Below are 21,696 nucleotides of genomic sequence, written 5' to 3'. Positions count from 1 at the left end.
GACAACTCACCAATTCATAGTATTAGTCTAGTAAACCTTCTCTGAACTGCCTCCAATGCATTTATATTCTTGAATAAGGTGACCAAAACTATATACAGCATTCCTGATGTGGTCTTACCAGTGCTCTGTATAACTGAAGCATAACCTCCCTACTCTTTGTATTCAGTTCTCCTAACAATAATTGTTAACTTGCTATTAATTTTCCCCATTACTTTCTCTACCTGCATACAAACCTTGTGTGATTCATGGTTCGGACCCCAGATCCCTCTGCAGTGTCGCACCATTTAGATAACATGTTTTTTATTCTTCCTGTCAATACGGACAGTTTTAAATGTTCCCACATTATCGCCACATTTTTGCTCTTTATTTAAAGATATTACAAAAAGGTATATATAGGTAATGAACTGTTCACAACGGAATTCCTTTTGTGTCATTAGCAAACTTGGCAACCATTGTTTCATCCAAGTCACTTATATAAATTACTTGATTGAGTTATTTGAAGAAGTCATGAAGACGATTGATGAAGGCAGAGGTGATGAAGGACGTGATCTGTATGGACTTCAGTAAAGCGTTCAACAAGGTTCCACATGGTAGACTGATTAGCAATGTTAGATTACATGCAATGCAAGGAGAACTAGCCATTTGGATACAGAACTGGCTGGAAGCTAGGAGACATAGGGTGGACATAGGATTGCTTTTCAGGCTGGAGGCCTGTGACCAGGAATGTGCCACAAGGATTGGTGCTGGGTCCACTGCTTTTTGTCAATTTATACAAATGATTTGGATGCGAATATAGGGGATATGGTGAATAAGCTTGCAAATGACACCAAAATTGGTGGTGTAGTGGACGGTGATGAAGGTTACCTGAGAGTACAATGGGATCTTGATCAGATCGGCCAATGGCCATGGAGTGACAGATGGAGTTTAATTTAGATAAATCTGAGGTGCTGCATTTCAGGCAAATCAGGGTAGGACTTATACACTTAATGGTAAGGTTCGAGGGAGTGTTGCTCAACGAAGAGACCTTGGAGTGCAGGTTCATAGTTCCTTGAAAGTGGAGTCACAGGTAGATAGGATAATGAAGAAGGTGTTTGGTATGCTTGCCTTTATTGGTTCGTGCATTGAGTATAGGAGTTGAGAGGTCATGTTATGCCTATGCAGGGCATTGGTCAAGTCATTTTTTGAAATGCTGTGTGCAATTCTGGTCTCTGGAAGGATATTGTGAAACTTGAAAGTGTTCAGAAAAGATTTACGAGGATGTTGCCAAGGGTGGAGAGTTTGATCTATAGGGATAGGCTGAATAGGCTGGGGCTATTTTCCCTGGAACGTCGGAGGCTGAGGGCAAAATATTGGCAAATGAAATTTAATGTGGGGAAAATGTGAAGTTGTTCAATTTGGAAGGGAGAACAGAAGAACAGGTCATTTTTTTAAGTGGGGAGAGGAAACTGCAGAAAGCTGCAACACAGCGATTTGGAGGTACTTGTAAGAAACACAGAAAGCTAACACACGGATGCAGCAGGTAATCAGGAAGGCTAGTGGCATGTTGGCCCTTATTTCAATGGGTTGGCGTATAAGAGTGGGGAAGTCTTACTACAGCTTGTGAGACCACACCAGGAGTACTATAAGCAGTTTTCACGCCCTTATTTAAAGATAGATATTATTTTCTTGGAGGCGTTTCAGAGATGGTTCAGTTGAATGATCCCCAGAATGGAGGGAATACCTTATGAGCAAAGGTTAAACAGGTTGAGATTCTATTCATTGGAATTTAGAAGAATGAGAGACGATCTGATTGAAACATGAAGCATTCTTAAGAGGCTTGAAAGGATAAATGGTGAGAGGATGTTTCCTCTCATGGGACACTCTCAGAATTAAGGGACACCAATTTCGCACTGAGATGAGCCGGAATTTCTACTTGGAGGATTGTGAATCTTTGGAACTCTATGGCGCAGAGAGTTGGAGGCCTGAGATAGATTCATAATAAGGAAGGGAATCAAGAGTTATGGGAAAAGGAAAGCAGCCATGAGGAGTGTTAAATTAACCAGGATCTGATTGAATGGCAGATCAAGCTTGAGGGGCCTACTCGTGTTCCTATTTTTATTGTCTTTTATGTGTTTGGAGGGCTAAGTATGGCAGAAGGATTGCAAACAGGCTGATTCCTGTCCAGAGTTTCCAGAGGAATGATGGGAATTGATAGCAAAGTAAAGGAATTTGAAGTGGGGTTCAAGATGATGGCTTTGGACTTCCCAAGGTTTAATGGGAGAAGATTTCTGGTGGAGCAGCACTGAATTTCGAATATAGAGGCATAATATTAGCAACAGTGAAGATGTCAATAGAAGTGATAGTCATAACTCAAACTTCAAAGAGTGGGTTTTTACCTTGTAGTTCTTCATAACAGCACCAATGTTTGCCTCCCCTTTATCCTGCTGTCTTCAGTTTTATATGATTTCTGAAGACACTGAGATTGAAATGAAGGCTATTCTGTTCACTAGATTTGTAATGGAAGACAAAGACATGGTATAAAACAATAAATTACTAGATTTGATGATGACTAGGCCAACAGATTTAACCATGTTAACATATTCAGCCCCATACACGAACCTGTAAATTCTGTGGCGCCCCAACTACAGCGGATGAACTGCTGGAGGTAAATAGAGAAAAGTTGCAATTCGGAGTTTAGGATGAATTCACTATTGAAGGAGGTCTTGCTATTATTGCTATGCTGCTTAGTCTAGTGTGTGCAAATGGCTGTCATCACCTTGAAAGTACCTGCACAAACTTCAAACAAAAAGCATCCTTATAATCCAGGGATTCAGATATGGTATATGAAACTTCCTATTCACCATAATCTCAACGCAAGGGAAGAGTGGGAAAACATTAGAAACAAATATATAAAAATCCGCCAGAGAATGTGACTTCCCGAGACCTTGCTGAGACATTCGAAAAGATATTGCCAGAATTTCAAACCAGGAACTTTGTATGCCGTGAAATTCTGATTATTGTACGCTTTTTAGCAGTTATCTTTCCTCCTCCAATTGCACTGTATTCTCCTGATACATGTTGTCTTACTTTCTGTTGCATGTGAATAAGTCTGGACTGTAGTATTTAGCCATATATAATGCCCAGTAATTATTATTTTCTATCTCATGAGTTGTCTAAAAATGGGATGGACCTCGTGCGTGTCCGCCAGTGAATGATTTCTGTTGATTCAGAATGAATTGTTGGACGTGGGCTACACTATTCTTACTCTCTGTCCCAGTTAGTGTTGGGCAGATCCAACAATTCATTCTGAATCAACAGAACTCGTTCATTGAAGAACACGTTCACTGAGAGTTCAGGCTTTTTCCCAAAACCTTTCCTCCTATAAAGAGTTATATGGTAACAAACTGAGTTCATTGAAGATTGGAAATTATTCATATTCTTTGTCCCAGTTAGAATTTCTAATCTTTCCAATCACTGCTTCCATAGTGATTTTAATATAATAAAACACTCAGAGACATTTTATAGGAGCATTATAAAAACTGATTACAACACCAGGTCATTTAAGAGGGATGTGCCTCAGCTGGTTTGAACACCTGGAATAGTTGGTTTGTTGAGACCAGGATAGGATAGTGACGTGGGTTATTAACCTTCACTTGTTTCCCCAGCAACCTTCTGAGCCTATTGCCAGTGAAGTTCCCATGGCACCAGGGATTGTAGATGGCATTTGAATGGAAATAATACCTGTTCTGGGTGTGAATTATCGTTTGTTTTGTGAAGGTGGTGTGGCCACAGCCTCAATCTAGTACTGTTTTCACTGACTAAGCAGCCTCCTCTATTATTGATTCCTGGCTTGGATTGAAATTGGGAGTGGTTCTATTTCTATCATTCTAATTGTAGATAGAAGCAAATAAGTGATCTTGCATTTTATTGTGCTTCAGTGGAATGAAATGACTGTAATGTCAAGGTAAAAAGGAAGATCCTAAGATGAATGTGTCACTGTTTATCATTGTCCTCATCAATCATCTGATGTGAAGTCATTCATAGAGAATTCAGTCCAATGGGCTGGCTATTGCACCTTGTAGGATAGCAGTGCATAATTGCAGATGATCAATGTTCATGTGAAAGCTGCATGTACACATTTAAATATCCTCTCTTTTCTCTTCAGAATGCTGCACTTCATCATCTCTTCATACGTAAAACGTTCCGACCATTCAAATGCCTACATTGTGGGAAAGCTTTTCGGGAGAAGGAAAAGTTGGATCAGCACCTACACTTCCATGGGAGGGAAGGCAACTATCCACTCACCTGTGACATCTGTAACAAAGGCTTCATAAACAGTTCAGCACTTGATTCGCACATGAAATTCCACTCGGATCAGAAAACATACTCCTGTATTTTCTGCACAGAATCTTTTGATAGACTTGACCTGCTCAGGGAACATGTCACAATTCATGTTACTAATGGCTGTTTCACCTGCCCTTCCTGTAAAAAACAGTTCCCAGACTTCATTCAGGTGCGTATCGCTGAGCGGTTTTAGATCTTTTTGTAATATGTTGTGGTGCTCTTGTGACACGGATCTTGAGTGAGTGCTTTGTGTAGTGGGGGGTGGTCTCCATGAGGAGGCGGTGTGTGCAGGAGAGCACATGGAGAGCTGCTTGCGGGATGTATTCTGTATGGAATATTGTTGGGGAGAGAACATGGAGAGGCACCTGGCAGAGGGTGAGCAGATGCTGTGCAAATGGGACTGCTGTGTGATTGGGGATGCGGCGGGATGGTGTTGTACAAGCAGGGCTGCTGTGTTTCTTCTGGAGTGGTATAAGGCATAAAAACATACAAAATAGGTGCAGGATTAGGCCACTTAGCCCTTTGAGCCTGTAGCACCATGCGATATGATTGTGGCTGATCATGCAATCTCAGTATCCTATTCCCACTTTCTCTCCATACCTCTTGATCCCCTTTAGCCGCAAGTGCCACATCCACCTCCCTCTTGAATATATCTAATGAACTGACCACAGCAACTTTCTGTGGTTGAAAATTCCACAGGTTCACAACTCTGAATGAAGAAATTCTTCTTCATTTCAGTCCTGAATAGCTTACCCCTTATTCTTAAACTGTGACTTCCCCAACATTGGAAACATTCTTCCCACATCTTTCCTGAACAGTCCCATCAGGATTTTATATGTTTCTATGAGCCCCTCCTCGTTCTTCTAAATTCTAGCAAATACAAGCCCAGTTGGTCCAATCGTTCTTCATCTGTCAGTCCTGCCATCCCAAGAATCAGTGTGGTAAACCATTGTTGGACTCCCTTAATAGTAAGAATGTCCTTCCTCAGACTAGGAGACCAAAACTGCACACAATGCCTAATGTGTGGCCTCACCAAGGCCCTGTATAACTGCAGCAAGACATCCTTACTCAGATACTCAAATCCACTTGCTATGAGGGTCAGCATGCCATTAGCTTTCCTCGCTGCCTGCTGCACCTGCATGCCGACCAACCCTCAGTGACTGTTCCACTATGATACCCAGGTCCCACTTTCTCCTAAACAGCCGCCATTTGGATAACAATCTGCCTTCCTGTTTTTGTCACCAAAGTAGATAACCTCCATTTATCCACATTATATTGAATTTGCCCACTCAACCAGCCTGTCCAAGTCACCCTGCAGCCTCTTAGTATCCTCCTGTCAGCACACATTGCTGCCCAGCTTAGTGTTGGAGATATTGCATTTAATTCCTTCGACCATATCGTTAATGTATATTGTGAACAGCTGGGGTCCCAGCACTGAACTATGCAGCACCCCACTCATCACTACCTGTCACTCTGCAAAGGACCCACTTATTCCAAATTTCTGCTTCTTTTCAACCAGTTCTCTATCTATGTTAATACATTACCTCTGATACCATAAGATTTAATTTTGCCTTCTAATCCCTTGTGTAGGACCTTGTCAAAAGCCTTTTGAAAAACCTGATCCACAACATCCACTGATTCACCCTTGACCACTCCGCTGGTCACATCCTCAAAAAATTCCAGAATATTAGTCAAGCATGATTTCCACGATGTAACTGTACGAATGGGGATGCTGTGCTCTATAACATTGATTGTTGTAAATATCAAATTTGTTGGCTTTTTGGTTTCTATTTTTGCTGATCATTTAAGTAACGGTGGGTTTTGAGCTGCAGAATCTGAGGGCCCAGAAGTGGCCATTTAATTCTTTAAGTCCCTGCTGTCTCATTGGTAGCACAATCCAAATACAATAAGAACTCTAAGGTTTTGGAGTAGATCTGTAGCTCAGGTTGTGGGTGTTGAGGTTGGTTGGCTCGCTGAGCTGGTTTGTTGTTTTGCAGACGTTTTGTTACCATGCCTGGTAACATCCTCAGTGCAGCCTCTGATGAAGCGTCGGTGTGTTTTCCCACCTGGTTTTTAAACTCTGGGGTCCGTTGTGATGGATTGCCTCACTTCCGGGTTTCCTGCGTAGTGGAATGTATATGGGGTCGAGTTCAATGTTTATTAATAGCATGCTTCGTGGAGTGCCATGCTTCCAGGAATTCTCGTGCTTGTCTCTGCCTAGCCTGTCCCAGGATCTTGGTGTTGTCCCAGTCGTAGTGGTGGTTCTCCTTGTCCATGTGGGTTGAGATGAGTGAGTATTGGTCGTGTCTTTTTGTAGCCAGTTGGTGTTCGTGTACTCTTGTTGTTAGTTTCCTTCCTGTTTGTCCGATGTTGTGTTTCTCGCAGTCTCTGCAGGGGATCTTGTAGATGACATTGGTCCTGTCCATGGCGGGGAGTGGGTCTTTAGTTCGGGTGAGCACTTGTCGTAGGGTTGATGTGGGCTTGTGTGCCACTCTGATGCCCAACGGTCATAGAAGTCTTGTGGTGTTCCTGATGTAGGGTAGTGTGATGAGTGTGTCGGGGCGTGTAGAATCTTTCTGAAAGTGAGGCAATCCATCGCAACGGACCCCAGAGTTTAAAAGCTAGGTGGGAAAACACACCGACACTTCATCAGAGGCTGCACTGAGGATGTTACCAAGCACGGTAACGAAACGTCTGCGGAACAACAAACCAGCTCGGTGAGCCAACCAACCTCAACACAATAAGAACTGCTGGAAATCTGAAGGAAAAGCAAAAATTGTTGGGAACACTCACCAGGTCCGGCAGCATGTGTAGTGAGAGAAACAGAGTTCACCTTTTCAGTCCTACTCTAAGGAAGGGTCATAGACCTGAAATAGTAACACTTTCTCTATCCACAGATTCTACCAGATGTGCTGACAATATGCAGCATTTATCGCTTTTGTTACAGGGAATAGGTCCAAACTCTCCAGTCTCCTGAAAAACAAAGCCAACATCACCATCTTTTTACAGGCTAATTAAAAAAAAAATTAAGGAAGTTACAATCCAGAGTCAATACTGTTATGCCCTAGGTTGCAGAATGCTCAGAACGAAGCTGAGAGAATGTTTCAAAATCTCCAGGTTGGGAGAATAGAGGAAGCGAAAGATGTTTTGAAATGGAGACTGAAGTGGAGAGTCAGTGAAGTTAGGATCATAGTTGTGATCAAAATGTTGCAGAAAAGACAACACTGAAGAGCAAATATGTTATATCAGGCGTTAGGCAATTCACTGGTGTGTCACAGGGAAGGAGGGTTTGAGACCTTGGATTATGGTGTGGGAAGAGGTGAATCAGCCTTTAGATCTGCTGTAGTTGCACAGGCAAATGGCAGAGGAAGAGGAGCAATTCCAACAGGAAGCCCAACAGGTAAACATGTGTCTGGTGATGGAATCATGGTTTAGGTGCTGACTGCAGTGAAACCTCTCCAAGTACCATTTATTTCCCCCAATTATTGTTTCTAAAACCTTAGCTGTTTCTGACGTTAAATCAACAGACCTGTAATTACAAGGGATATTCTAATACTCTTTCTTGAATTGTTGCATTTTTCACTCTCCAAATCTTCTGGCATCTCCTGATATCTAGGGAAGATTGCAAGATTATGGCAAGTCTATCTCAACTATCTAAGTTTATCACACAGTCTGCACCCCCACTTCTTTTAGTAACCTGTGACGTAAGCTCTTCATTCCAGGCAACTTATCCACTTTAAGCATAGGGAGCCTTTCAATAAATCCTGCCTTTTAATTTTCACTCCACCAAACAAGGGGCAGCACAGCGGCTCAGTGGTTAGCACAGCTGCCTCACAGCACCAGGGATCTGGGTTAAATTCCACCCTTGGACGATTTTCAGAGTTTACACATTCTCAGTGTGTCTGCATGGGTTACCTCCGGGTGCTCCACTTTCCTCTCACGGTTCAAAGATGTGCAGATTAGGGGGCTAGACCATGCTAAAATTGTCCATAGTATCCAGATGAGGTGGATTAACCATGGGAAATGCAGGGTCCCAGGGATGGTGTTGGTCTGGGTGGAGTGCTCTTCAGAGGGTCAGTGTAGGCTCTGTGGGCTAAATGGCCCGCTTCCACACTGTAGGGATTCTATGAACTCTGCTGTCTCTGCTTCAACCAATATTTCACCCGAGTCCTGTTCCTTAGTACATGCTGATACAACGTACTGACGTAGTATTCAAGGTTTGCCCTGTGGCCTTTAACGTATATTGTTTTTGTTATCCTCTTGCCACTCATTTACTATCTGCAGCAAGTAGCCGATCTTTGCGTTCTCACACATTAGGACAAAAGAACTTGGAACAGGAGTAAGCAATTCAACCCCTCGAGTCTGCTCTGCCATTTAATACGATCATTGCTGATCTCATCTTAGTGATCAGGGTAGGGTTACTTTCCACTTTTCTGCCCACTCTCCATAGCCCTTAAACCCGTTACCAATTAAAAATATGTTTATCTCTTCCTTAAATTTACTCAATGTCCCGGCATCCACCGCACTCCGGGTTGGGAATTCCACAGATTCATTACCCTTTTGAGAGAAGCAATTTCTCCTTATCACTGTTTTAAAGCTATGGCCTCTTGTTCTAGATTGCCCTACATGAGGAAACATTCTGTCTACATCTACTTTGTGAATCTCTTTAGCATCCCATGTACCCCAATTAGATCTCCTCTTGTTCTTCTTAACTCCAGAGAGTATAGCCTTTATGTTCACTGCTATCCTCCTGTTCTGTCTCCTTGCCAGTCATATTTTTGCCTTCACTTTCCCTTTCAACTTCTCGTATTTGCCCTGGTTCTTGCTTGTAGAACTTACCTAAAATGCATCATACTCCCCATCTCCCTCGTCATTTATTCTCTTATCTTTTTGCCTTCGTTGTGATTTACTGAGCTTGTATCTAAGACATCTCCTCCTTAAAGATTCTCTATTATTCTGTTACTGTTTTTCTTGTCAGTCTTTGGTTTAATTTTAACATGGAGATGGCCCCTGTACTGACCAAGTTTTCAAGATTTGCACTGCGGCCCTTCGCATATATTGTTTTTGTTGTTGTCTAAAGGACCTACCCTGCCTCTTGCTGCTCATTTACTATTTGCAGCAGGTAGCAGATAGAGTCATATAGTAAAACAGCATGGAAACAGGCCCTTCGGCCCAAACTGGTCCATGCTGACCATGCTGCCTACTCATTCAGTTTCAATTGCCTGCATTTGGTCCATATCTCGCTAAATCCTTCTCCTTTATGTACCTATCCAAGTGTTTTTTTTTAATGTTGCTATTGTACCTGCCTCAACCGCTTTCTCTGGCAACCCATTCCACATATGCACCACTCTCTGCGTGGAGAAGTTGCCCCTCAGGTCCTTCTTAAATCTACCCCCTCTCACCTTAAACCTCTGCCCTCTAGTTTTCAATTCTCCATCCCTGGGAAAAAGACTACATGCATTCATCCTATCTATGCCCTTTATGATTTTATACACCTCAGAAAGGTCACTCCTCATTCTCCTACATTCCAAGGAATAAAGTCCTATCCTGGCCAACCTCTCCCTATAACTCAGGCCTACTATCCCCAGCAACATCCTCGTAGATCTTCTTTGCACACTTTCCAGTTTAACTCTGTGTTTCCTATAACAGGGTGACAAAACTGTACACAATACTCCAACTGCGGCCTCACCAACGACTTAATCAACTGTAACATAATGTCCCAACTCCTATACTCAATGCCTCAACCAATGAAGGCCAGCATGCTAAATGCCTTCTTCACCATCCTGTCCACCTATGTCGCCGTTTTCAATGAACTATGTGCTTGTACTCCTAGGTCCCTCTGTTCCACAACACTCCTCAGAACCTTACCATTTACTGTATAAGTCCTACGTCGGTGTGACTTTCCAAAGTGCAACACTTCACACTCATCTGTATTGAATTGCATTTACCAATCCTCAGCCCACTTCCCCAACTGATCAAGATCCTTCTGTAATTTTTGATGGCCTTCTTTGCTATCAACAATACCTCCTAATATTGGATCATCTGCAAATGTACTAATCATGCCTTGTTTATTCACATCCAGATCATTTATGTAAATAACAAAAAACAAAAGTTCCAGCATCAACCCTTGTGGAACGCCACTTTTCACAGGCCTCCAGTCCGAGAAACAACCTTCAACCATCACCCTCTGCTTCCTACCATCAGGTCAATTCTGAATCCAATTAGCTAGCTCTCCCTGAATCCCATGCAACCTAACTTTCATGACTAGCCTGCCGTGCAGGACCTTGTCGAAGGCCTTACTAAAGCCCATATAGACAACATCCACTGCCCTACCCTCATCCATCCTCTTGGTTACCTCGTTGAAAAACTCTGAACAATTTGTCAGACATGACTTCCCTCGCACATATCCGTGCTGACTATCCCTAATCAGACCTTGACTATCCAAATGTTGGTTGATCCTGTCCCTCAGTATCCTCTGCAATAACTTGCCTACCACTGATGTCAGTCTCACTGGCCTGTAGTTCCCTGGCTTGTCTTTGCTACCTTTCTTAAACAGTGGAACACTATTAACCACCTTCCAGTCTTCCAGAACTTAATGATTGGCTAAAGATGAAGCAAAAATCTCTGCAAGGGCCTCTGCAGTTTCTTCCCTAGCCTCCCACAAGGGAGGATGGACTTGATCAGGCCCACGAGATTTATCCACCTTAATGCACTTTAAGGCTGCAAACACCTCCTCTCTGGTAATGTGTATGCGGTCCAAAACATCCCCACTTATTTCTTTAACATCCATGATTCCCTCCTCAGTAAACACTGAGGAAATATTCATTAAAAATCTCCCCCATCTCCTGTGGCTCCACACACAGATGGCCATGCTGATCTTTAAGGGGACCTATTCTCTCCCCAACCACCCTTTTACTCTCAATATAGCTATAGAACCTCTTGGGATTATCTTTAACCTTATCTATCAGATCCATGTCATAGCTTCTTTTTGCTCTTCCGATTTCCCTTTTGAGTGTGCTCCTACACTTTTTATAGTCATCTGGGGTGTCACTTGAGCCTGAGAGCTTAAACCCAATGTATGCCTTCTCCTTTTTCCTGACCAGAGCCTCAATATCCCTCATCAGCCAGCGATCCCTAAACCTGCCAGGTTTTCCTTTCCCCCTAACAGGGACATACTGTCCCTGGGCTCTTGATATCTCACTTTTAAAACCCTCCATTTGCCAGTCGTTCCTTTTCCTTCAAACAGACTCACCCAGTCAATCGCTGCCAGATCCTGTTTCACGGCCCCAAAATTGGCCCTGCTCCAGATTAGCACCTTAACCTGTGGACCTGTCCTATCTTTTTCCATAACTATGTTAAAACTCAGAGAGCTATGGTCACTAGACCCAAGGTGCTCGCCGAGTGACACTTCAGTCACTTGCCTGACCTTGTTTCCTAAGAGGAGATCCAGTGGTACACCCTCCCGAGTAGGGCTCTCTACATGTTGATTTAGGAAACTTCCACCCTGTCCAGGCCTTTTACACTCTGGGTGACCCAGTCAATACAGGGGAAATTAAAATCTCCAACCAATGTTACTCTGTTATCCTACAGGTATCTGCAATCTCTCTACACATCTGCTCCTGTAGTACCCACTGCCTATTTGGGGGTCTATAATACAATCCCAACAGAGTGACCAGCCCTTCTTGTTCCTAAGTTTTTTAGCCATATGGCCTCATTTGCTGACTCCTTAAGAATATCCTCTCTAAGCACTGTTATTATGTCCTCCCTTATCAAAAAGGCAGCTCCCCCTCCTCGCTTTCTTGTACTTCAGTCACGCTTGTACCTTCTGTATCCTGGAACATTGAGCTGCCAATCCCGCCCTCCTCTGAGCCATGTTTCTGTTATGGCTATAATATCCCAGTCCCCAGAGCCAATCCATGCTCTGAGCTCAGCTGCCTTACTAGTCAGGCCTCGTGCATTGAAATGAGCGCACTTTAAACCAGAAGCCCTATCCCTCTCTTTCCTGTGCCCTGGCGAGCCTGAATACTAAACTTGCTCTCTGGCTAATTTTCCCCGGACTTTTCAATGGCCCCTCTCTTATTCAGAGTCCCAACTCCTACCAAACTAGTTTAAACCCTCCCGGGTGACACTAGCAAATCTCCCTCCAAGGATATTGGGCTCCCTCCAGTTCAAGTGGAACCTGTCCCTCTAGTACAGGTCACTCTACCCCAGAAGAGATCCCAATGATCCAAGAACTGAAAACTCTGCACCTCCTTAGCCACACATCCATCTGGCCTATCTTTCTATTTCTATCCTCACTGGCATGTGACACTGGGAGTAATCTGGAGATCACCACCCTTGACGTCCTGCTTTTTAAATTCTTACCAACTCCATATACTCATTTTGCAGGACCCCATCGCTTCGTCTACCATTTGTATCATTTGTACCGATATGCACAATGACCTCTGGCTGTTCACCCTCCCCCTTCAGAATGTTCTGCAACCGCTCAGAGACATCTTTGACCTTGGCAGCTGGGAGACAACATACCTAGTGTCTCTTTTGCAGCCACAGAATCTCCTGTCTGTCCACCTCACAACTGAGTCTCCTATCAGTATCGCTCTGTCTGACTGTACCATTTCCCTCTGAGCCTCAGAGCCAGTCACAGTGCCACTGACCTGACTGCTGCTGCTCGCCCCTGAAAGGTCAACCCCCACCACCAACCCCACCCCCCCAAAAAAAAACAGTATCCAAAGCTGTAAACCTGTGATTGAGGGGATTGGCCCTTTGGCTTCTCACGCATAAGGATAAAAGAGCTAGGAACAGGAGTAGGCAATTCAGCCCCTCAACTATGAATCTAAATCTTGTGATACTGTGATCACAAAACACTTAGTCCATTTAACTCAGCTCATTCTCCAGCACCAGACCCAGCAATATTCCCTTCTTAACTTGAATGAGAACCTACTGATCAAGCATGTTTCCCTGATTAGGAGGAAATATTTTTAAAAAATTCCTTGTTTTCTTTTTCTCCCTTTACTTTAATTTTAATTTCCCAAATAATGTGTGGCAGATTTACTCCACTGAACTCTATTGTCACTGCCTTATCATAGATCATCATAGAATCCCTACAGTGTGGAACAGGCCATTCGGCCCAACAAGTCCATACTGCCCCTCGGAAGATCATCCCACCCACACCCATTCTCCTAATTTCCCATGTCTAACCCACCTAACCTAAACATCCCTGGGCACTGTGGGCAATTTAGCATGGCCAGTCCTTGGAGTGGTGAATCAGGAGCAGGCCATTCAGTTTCTTGATAAGATCTTTCCTGGAGAGATATCACTAGGGCCACCTTCACAAGATCCTGCAAATCCACTGGCAGGACAGGCATTCTAATACAAAGTCCTCTCTCAGGCTGACATCCCCAGTATTGAGGGACTGGTCAGTTGTGATGGGCCGGCCACGTTGCCTGCATGCCCAACACAGGACTCCCTAAACGAATGCTCTAGTCCGAGCTCCGCAATGGTAAGTGATCATTAGGAAGGCAGAGGAAACAGTAGAAAGCCTCCCTGAAGAAATCCATCATCCACATCAGCACATGAGAATCGCTTGTCCTAGAAAGTACAACCTGGAAAAGCATCCACTAAGGCACCAATCACTTTGAGTATCACTGATTTGGGCACATGGGGCCAAGCACAAACAGAGGAAAGAGCATGCAGAATCTAGAGCTTCCCAGCCAGCCACCCTAAACACCACCTCCCCCAGAGGCAGAGTCCACAGCTCCAGCATTGGACTATACAACCACTGCTTTGGGACTTTATTTGGATGTTGTTAAACCTTCTAGCCCTTGCTTACTGTTCCAGCACCTACATTACCCCTTGCTCCCTTTCGTGTCAGGGTCAATGTCACCTATGTAGGCAGACCTGTGAGGGCATGTCAATCTACTCCAGCTCCCATCATACACACTTGATCCAGAAATAAAGCTTTCCTACATTAAAGCCATTTCAAGATTTTAAAACCTCTCAAATGTTCAAAACATTATGAAAACAAACTACTATTCTGTAATTGCATCAAAGACAACTAATCATTCAATAGCTGCTGTAAACTGTCAATCAACATGTGAACTCAGCCTTCCATCACTGAGAGAGTGCTTTTGAAATGTGTCCAACCACTCGTATTGACATCAGGAATAATAACAGTCCCTTGGGGAAATGCCAACGTGAATTCTGTCATGTAAATAGAACAGTGATGCTGACAACCTGAAACAAAAGCAGAAATTGCTGGAGAAAGTCAGCAGGTGTGGCAGATCTGTGGAGAGAAAGCAGAGATAACGTTTAGAGTCCAGTGACTTCTGTTCAAAACTAATAGTAGTGAAGAAAAGGTGCTATATATACTGAAGACTGGGTTTGGAGAGGAGTGGCTGGAGAGGAGAAGGAGAAGGAGGAATAAGTAGATAGATGGAGATTGAGCTCAAAGGGACAGAAGGAAAGTTAGGCAAAGGGATGGGCCAGTGAGAAAGGAAAGCTGATAATAGGGACCATAAGTGGTTGAAAATGGGTTGGCTGTACTGAAAGCAGCCTGTGGTATGACAGAGCCTGGAGTGTGGAGGTGGGTAAAAGACATAAGGAGGTATTCACGCCAAATGGATTCTGCCCTTTCCCCCTTAAGAGTATCTCTTTGTACAACCCTAACAATATCTTTCCTAATCAGCACTGCTACCCCACCTCCCTTTGCCCCTTCTTTTTAACATTTATGAATGCTTTATATACTTGAATGTTAAGATCCCAGCCCTCACCATTTTTAATGTTTTTATTATTCCCATGACACATATTCTCATATTTGTGCTTATAGCTCACCACCCTTATTCACCACACTTTGTGCATTTACATACACCCATTTATAGCTTGTCTTTGCATTTCTCCAAGTTCTCCTTCACTTGTGCCTATCTTCTGTGGTATGATTTCCTTCTGTCATGCTATGCAACGCTCTTTCACTTTGTTATGTCTTCTGTTGTTGTCTGCTGGTGACATTTCTCCCCTTTAGTTTGAAACATCTCAACCATGATAGTGGCCATGCTGAGGTGAAATCCACCCCTTTTCAATTGGTTCTTCTTGCCCCAGAACTTGCCTCAGTGCCTCAATTGTCTGAAGGTCCTGCTCCAAGCTTCAAGTCACGCATTCATTCTCCTATCTTCCTATTTCTACTCCATATCAGTAAACATGGATTAACCCAGAGAAAATTATCAGTAGTTTTCTACATTTTAACTTCCTCTCTACCTCCTGAAATTTCACCATAAGATCTCTGTATCTGTCTTCTCTACGTTGATGTGTAGCACGTTTGACTCACTGCCTTTCATAATGTTGTGCAATTTGTATGTGATGTCCCTCGTCCTGGCATCAGGGAGGCAGTACAATATGCAGGGGTCTAAGTGATGTTTGTAGAAATGTCTGTCTGTTCCCATAACTATGTAATATCTTTTAAAAATGCTATTTCTGCTCTTTTCTGTTGCTTTCTGTGTAGCCCTTTGCCAATTGTTGCCATAATCTGTCACTTCCAGCAGTCTGCAATGCTCAGTACCTGTTTGAGAGTGACTCATCACCCCAAAGACTATAGCGCTTTCTCTCTTCCTGTTCTTGCAGCTGAATACCTGTCTACTAGAGTAAACTCCTGCGTCTGTGGACTATTACATTCCAGGAAACGCTCATCCTTCCTGATGCTCCACAGTAACTCCGGCTGTCCCCCAGACTCATAAATCCTGAGCTGGAATTCAAGCAGCTGGGAGCACTCCCTAAATATGTGGAAACTTACAACGCATGAAGCGCCATAAAGTTCCCACATGGCATTGCAATTATATATCCCAGCCACAGATGAAGGATCTAAAAATCTTTGTTCATTGTCTTGGAGTCTAGTTGGTATCTTGTTTAAATTATTAATTTTAATTAAGGCTTCTAAACCTGTTTCGTGGTAATATTCATTATTAATTAACTTGCTATTACACTTATCTGATGGAAATTTTAATTTCCTGCTTTCTAGTTTGCAGAGAGAAGAGAAATACTCCCAATCAATCACACACTGCTATCCTCTATCCTGCCACTTTTACTTGCGCTCCTGTGCTTTGGTTCACACCTTCCATTATTTTTCAGTCTCTTCTTCGCTTTCCAGTACATGCTCTTTATTGTAATATTCATTACTTTAAGCTCTTATCTTTATTTCTTCCTTGATTGTCTGTTATTTCCATTTGGTTTTTTTGTCCCTTCAACTGTAAAAACAAATGTTAGACTGTAAGCTGAAGCAAGCAGGTGTCATGGCCAGTTAAAGTATATATGAATATGATGAGGTGTAAGTGTTTGTTGTAGAAGGTAATCATGTGTAAGATCTGATGTCTAAAGAACACGCGAGGGTGCTCTTAAAAAGGACCAGAGTGTAACCTAGTGTGAGATGTAAGTGAAAATTACAGGGTGTAACTGGCCTACTGGGATTGATCAGCAATCTGCATCTGAATTACTTGAAACCTACTTCTTTGCCTGCTGTACAATGCTGGTACAATGTTCAGTGTCCTGCCCCTGTCAATCTCGGCTGCACTACAGTAAGTGATTGCTGTGTTGCAATTGTTTACAGAATTCAACGTCCTTCTACTCTGTCAAGCACCCACTTTCTTCAGTATGGCAATTTTATGAAGAACAGATTTTTAAATTACAAGAACTAATATATTCAATTAAAAAAGAAAAAACTCAGTTAAATAGATGTGGAGGTGCTGGTGTTGGACTGGGGTGGACAAGGTCAGAAAGCGCACAACACCAGGTTATAGTCTAACAGGTTTATTTGAAACACAAGCTTTCAGAGTCTCACACCTCCTTCAGGTGTTAGTGAGAGAGGTTGTATCAGAAGCAGAATTTGTAAGGAAAAGATCAAAGGGTCACAGTATTGTTGAGGAATTACTAAACAAACTTAAGATGTTTGTGTTTTCAAATAAACCTGTTAGACAATAACCTGGTTTTATGAGATTTTTGACCTCCGTTAAATAGGAGGACAAAATGTAAAGATAATTGGAGCAGTATCTCTAAGGAGTTTGTTTCATGTAATAAGGTACTTGCCTTCAGTTGGATAAAGTTCTGTGTTGGACAGGCAAATCCCACTTGTTTTTAATTCTCTCGCATCAAACCAGTTCCTGAATTTGGAGTGGACCTTTAACCAAAAATAACAATGTTTCATTCATATTTACAGATTTGTATCCACTAGTATTAATATAATTCCTGATGCAGTTCAGGGAATGATACAAGCTTGAAATTAAAAAATGCAGAACTGCAGATGCTGGAAATCTGAAATAAAAACAGAAATAGCTGGAGAAACTCAGTAGGTCTGACTGCATCTCAGGAGAGAGAGAAACAGGGTTAACGTTTCAGATCCAGTGATCCTTCTCTAACTCATTGCAGCTAGAAGTTGGCATATATACTGAAGACTGTGGGTGTGGGGAGAGGTAAAGATGGAAATGAGAGAGAGAGAGAGAACATCAGTTGGGCAGACAAAGGAATGGGTAATGGTGAGCTGGGAAGAAAGAAAAACAGTTAATGGAAACCACTAGGTTGGCTGTGGTGAACGCAGCATGTGATGACAGAGCCTTGTGTGTGGAGGTGGGGCAAGGACATGGAAGGAAGTTCTCAGGCCCTAAAATTTTTGAATTTGATGTTGAGCCCTAAAGGCTGCAGTGTTCCCAAGCAGAAAATGAGATGCTGTTCTTCTAGCTTGTGCTGAGTTTTGCTGGAGCACTGCAGCAAGCCCAAGATAAAGATGTCCTTCAGGGAACATGGTAATGTGTTGAAGTGGCAGGCAACTGGAAACCTCGGGTCATTTTTGCAGACAGAAAGTAGATGTTCCGTGAAATGGTTGTCCAGTTTGCATTTCATCTCCCCAATGATACAAACTTGTCCGTACAGGTACAAACTCAATTTCCAACAATTGGCAATTAGGGTAGATAACTAATCTTCACATCAAAATATGTGTGTCTTATTTTTCAGTGCAACAGGAGCACAATTAAATTGGCATCTAATGTGAGGGATTGTCCTTCGGACTTTGTAATTGTGAGTCAGATACCCACTGCCTTAACTAACTCATCGTACTCAGTATGCAATTACAGTTAACTTGTTGCAGGGGCATTAAATACTTTCAACCAACCACAAAGGCAACTGTGAAGATCTGCTACATTGGTTGCTGTCAGTTTTTGAAAAGCAAAGGTCAAAAACTGCAGATTTTTGGTCTATTTATCCAGTACTACTTTTGTATTTACAATTTCATTGATGACTTGCCCTTGTCCTCTGGCAAAACATGGAGCCCAGGGTAACATGAAAAGAACAGTTTTAAATTTGAATTCTCATAATTATATCCTTTTGAAGCAGAACTTTTGTAGATATGATTTTGGAATGTGCGCCTGGTTGACAAAGCCAGCGTTTATTGCCCTGGAAATGGTTGTGGTGAGCTCCTTTTGTACTCCATGTGATGTAGGTACTTTGACATGAATTGCAGAATAATTTAGGTTGCAACCTGAATGCATCCACAAAGTGATAAAATCTGGTATCCTGCTTTACATGTGCATTGATCATGCTCAAGACTCAAGTAGGGAGTGTGCCTCAGTTTACACAGGCATGTCAATCGCCTGACTTCAATTCCTTTTTAAAATTGGATGATTAAAAATTTCCTCTCCTGGTACTTCATTGGATACTTGCACCATTGTGTAGTACTGAACCAAACAGGTTATAAAGGTTTTAGGGCTTGGGTTCATACAACCACAGAAGCCCAACTGTGCAGAAAGAGGCCATTCAGCCCCAAGATTCTGTACCAAATCTCCGAAGTCCTAACCACCACCTCCCCCAGAGGCAGAACCTGGAGCTCCAGGATTGGACTATACAACCACTGCACAACCACCAGCCACACCACCACCACCGTCAGAATGGAAGCAAGTCATCCTTGACCCTGAGGCATTGCCAGAAAAGAAGAAAGTAGAAAGTGATTTGATTGCAGCTTCACATCCACGTTTCCGCCTACCCCTGATAACTTTCACCACCTTACTTAACACGAACCTATCTACCTTTGCCTTAAATTTTTTCAAGGACTCTTCTCCCACTGCCTTTTCAGGAAGAGCATTCAACAGATTCACGACCCTCTGCTTTTTAAGTTGGGTGACTCCTGATAGTTCTAGATTCTCCCATAAGAGTTCACGGTCAATGCCCCTCATGATCTTAGATGTTTCAAACAAGTCATCACTTAGTCCATTAAATTCCAGTCTTTCCAACCTGCCCTATCCATTCCAGCTATTATTTCTAGTGTACTTTGTCTGAATGGTCTCCTAATTTTAGATGGTTATAAGGTCTGCCTTGGTTCTCTGGGACTTTGTTTAGATGTTGTTAAACCTTTTAGCCCTTGCTTACTTTAATGCAACAAAGAACAAAGAGAACAGAGAACAACACAGCACAGAAACAGGCCCTTTGGCCTCCAAGCCTGCGTGACTCTTTTTTCCTTTCCATACTAAAACTGTCTTCACTTAGAGGATCCGTATCCTTCTATTCCCTTCCTATTCATGTATTTGTCCAGGTTCTTCTTGAATGCTGCTATTGTGTCTGCTTCCACAACCTCCTCTGGCATCTTGTTCCAGGTCTTTTGTGTGAAAAACCTGCCTGGCATATCTCTTTTAAACTGCCACCCACACCCCCACCCCACACCTTGAACCTGCATCTCCTAGGAATTGACCCCTCCACCCTGGGAAAAACTTCATACTTTTCACTCTATCCATGCCATTCACAATCTTATAAACTTCTATCAACTTGCCCCTCCTGCATTCCAGTAAAAAACAAACCCAGTCTATCCAACCTTTCTGCATAGCTAAAATCCCCCATACCAGGCAACACCCTGGCAAGGCTTTTCTGTACATTCTCCGGAGCATCCACATTATTCCAGTAGTGGGGTGACCAGAACGGTACACAATATTCCAAGTGTGGCCTAATTAAAGTTCTACAAGGCTGCTGCATAACTTGCCTATACTTATAATCAATGCCCCTTCCAATGAAGGCAAACATGCCATAAGCCTTTTTTATTGCCTAATCCCTATGCTGCCACCTTCAGTGATCTGTGGACATGCACACCCAGATCCCTTTGCATATCTATACTCCTAAGGGTTCTGCCATTCATTGTATAATGTCTACAGGAACAGCTTCTCCCTATCAACTGTATCCAGCCGGCTCTTGATTTTGAAAGCCTCGATCAAATCTCCTGTCAGCCACCTTCTCCTCAAGGTCAACAGTTCCAACTTCTTCGATCTATCCTTATAACTGAAGCTTCTCTGGAACCAATCTTGTAAATCGTTTCTGCTCTCTCTCTGATGCATTCACATTTTTCCTGTAATGTCCCTTCACAACTGTACACTGATCCAGCTGAGATCTAACAATCACCAACAGAACTTCCTCCAGTTCTGTGAAAAGGTCACCAGACCCGAAACATTAACTCTGACTTTGTCTTCACAGATGCTGCCAGACGTGCTGAGCTTTTCCAGCAACTTCTGTTTTTGTTCCTGATTTACAGCATCTGCAGTTCTTTTGGTTTTTATTTAACAATCATCTCCCTACTCTTGTACTCTATGCCGCTGTTAATAAAGCTGAGAACACTGTATGCTTTATTAGCTGCTCTCTCCATTTGTCCTGCCACCTTCAATGATCTATGCACATATACACCCATGTCCCTCTGCTCCTACTTCGTATTTTATATCGTCTTTCAATGTTCTTTCATCCAAAATGAAACATCTACACTTCTCCGTATTGAATATCATCTGCCACCTATCCATCCACTCCACCAACTTGTCAATGACCTTTTGGAGTTCCACACTATCCTCCTCGCAGTTTACAATTTTTCCAAGTTTAGCATTATCTGCAAACTTGGAAATTTGTCCCCTGCACGCCATAATCCAGATCATTAATATGTTTTCAGAAAAAGCAAGGGTCCCAACACTAACACGTAGAGGACTCTGCTACAAACTTTCCTCCAACCCGAAAAATATCCACTGACCATTACTGTTTGTTTCCTATTACTCAGCCAATTTTGTATCCATGTTTGATAGTTCCTTTTATTTCATGATTTATAATTTTTTTCACAGCCTGTTGTGTGACACTCCATCAAGTGCCTTCTGGAAATCCATGTATACTAACGACACCAACAGTGTTATCCTCATTGAGCCTTTCTGTTACTTCTTCAAAAAATTCAGCAAATTATTTAAACATAATATCAACTTTGGAAATCTTCCAAAAGTGAGTCTTTAACTCTTTCTAATCAACTCTTATAAGGTCTGCCTTGGTTCTCTGGGACTTTGGATTTGGTGATAGTAGGAACTGCAGATGCTGGAGAATCTGAGATAACAA

General features: G+C 42.7%; 1 protein-coding gene across 1 annotated transcript in view; it reads left to right on the top strand.

Moving 5' to 3' along the window:
• LOC109927169 (PR domain containing 10) overlaps nt 1-21,696 on the top strand; it is a 149,787-nt gene that overhangs the window by 67,737 nt on the left and 60,354 nt on the right. Inside the window, exon 8 of the mRNA XM_048615381.1 lies at nt 4,145-4,492. Within this exon, the coding sequence (XP_048471338.1) occupies nt 4,145-4,492 (348 nt within the window). The remainder of the gene's footprint in view (nt 1-4,144; nt 4,493-21,696) is intronic.

The sequence above is a fragment of the Rhincodon typus genome, chromosome 32, assembly GCF_021869965.1.
Source record: "Rhincodon typus isolate 14 chromosome 32, sRhiTyp1.1, whole genome shotgun sequence".
Lineage (NCBI taxonomy): Eukaryota > Metazoa > Chordata > Chondrichthyes > Orectolobiformes > Rhincodontidae > Rhincodon > Rhincodon typus.
The sequence above is the reverse complement of the archived record's forward strand: the minus strand, read 5'-3'. Positions and strand labels throughout refer to the sequence as shown.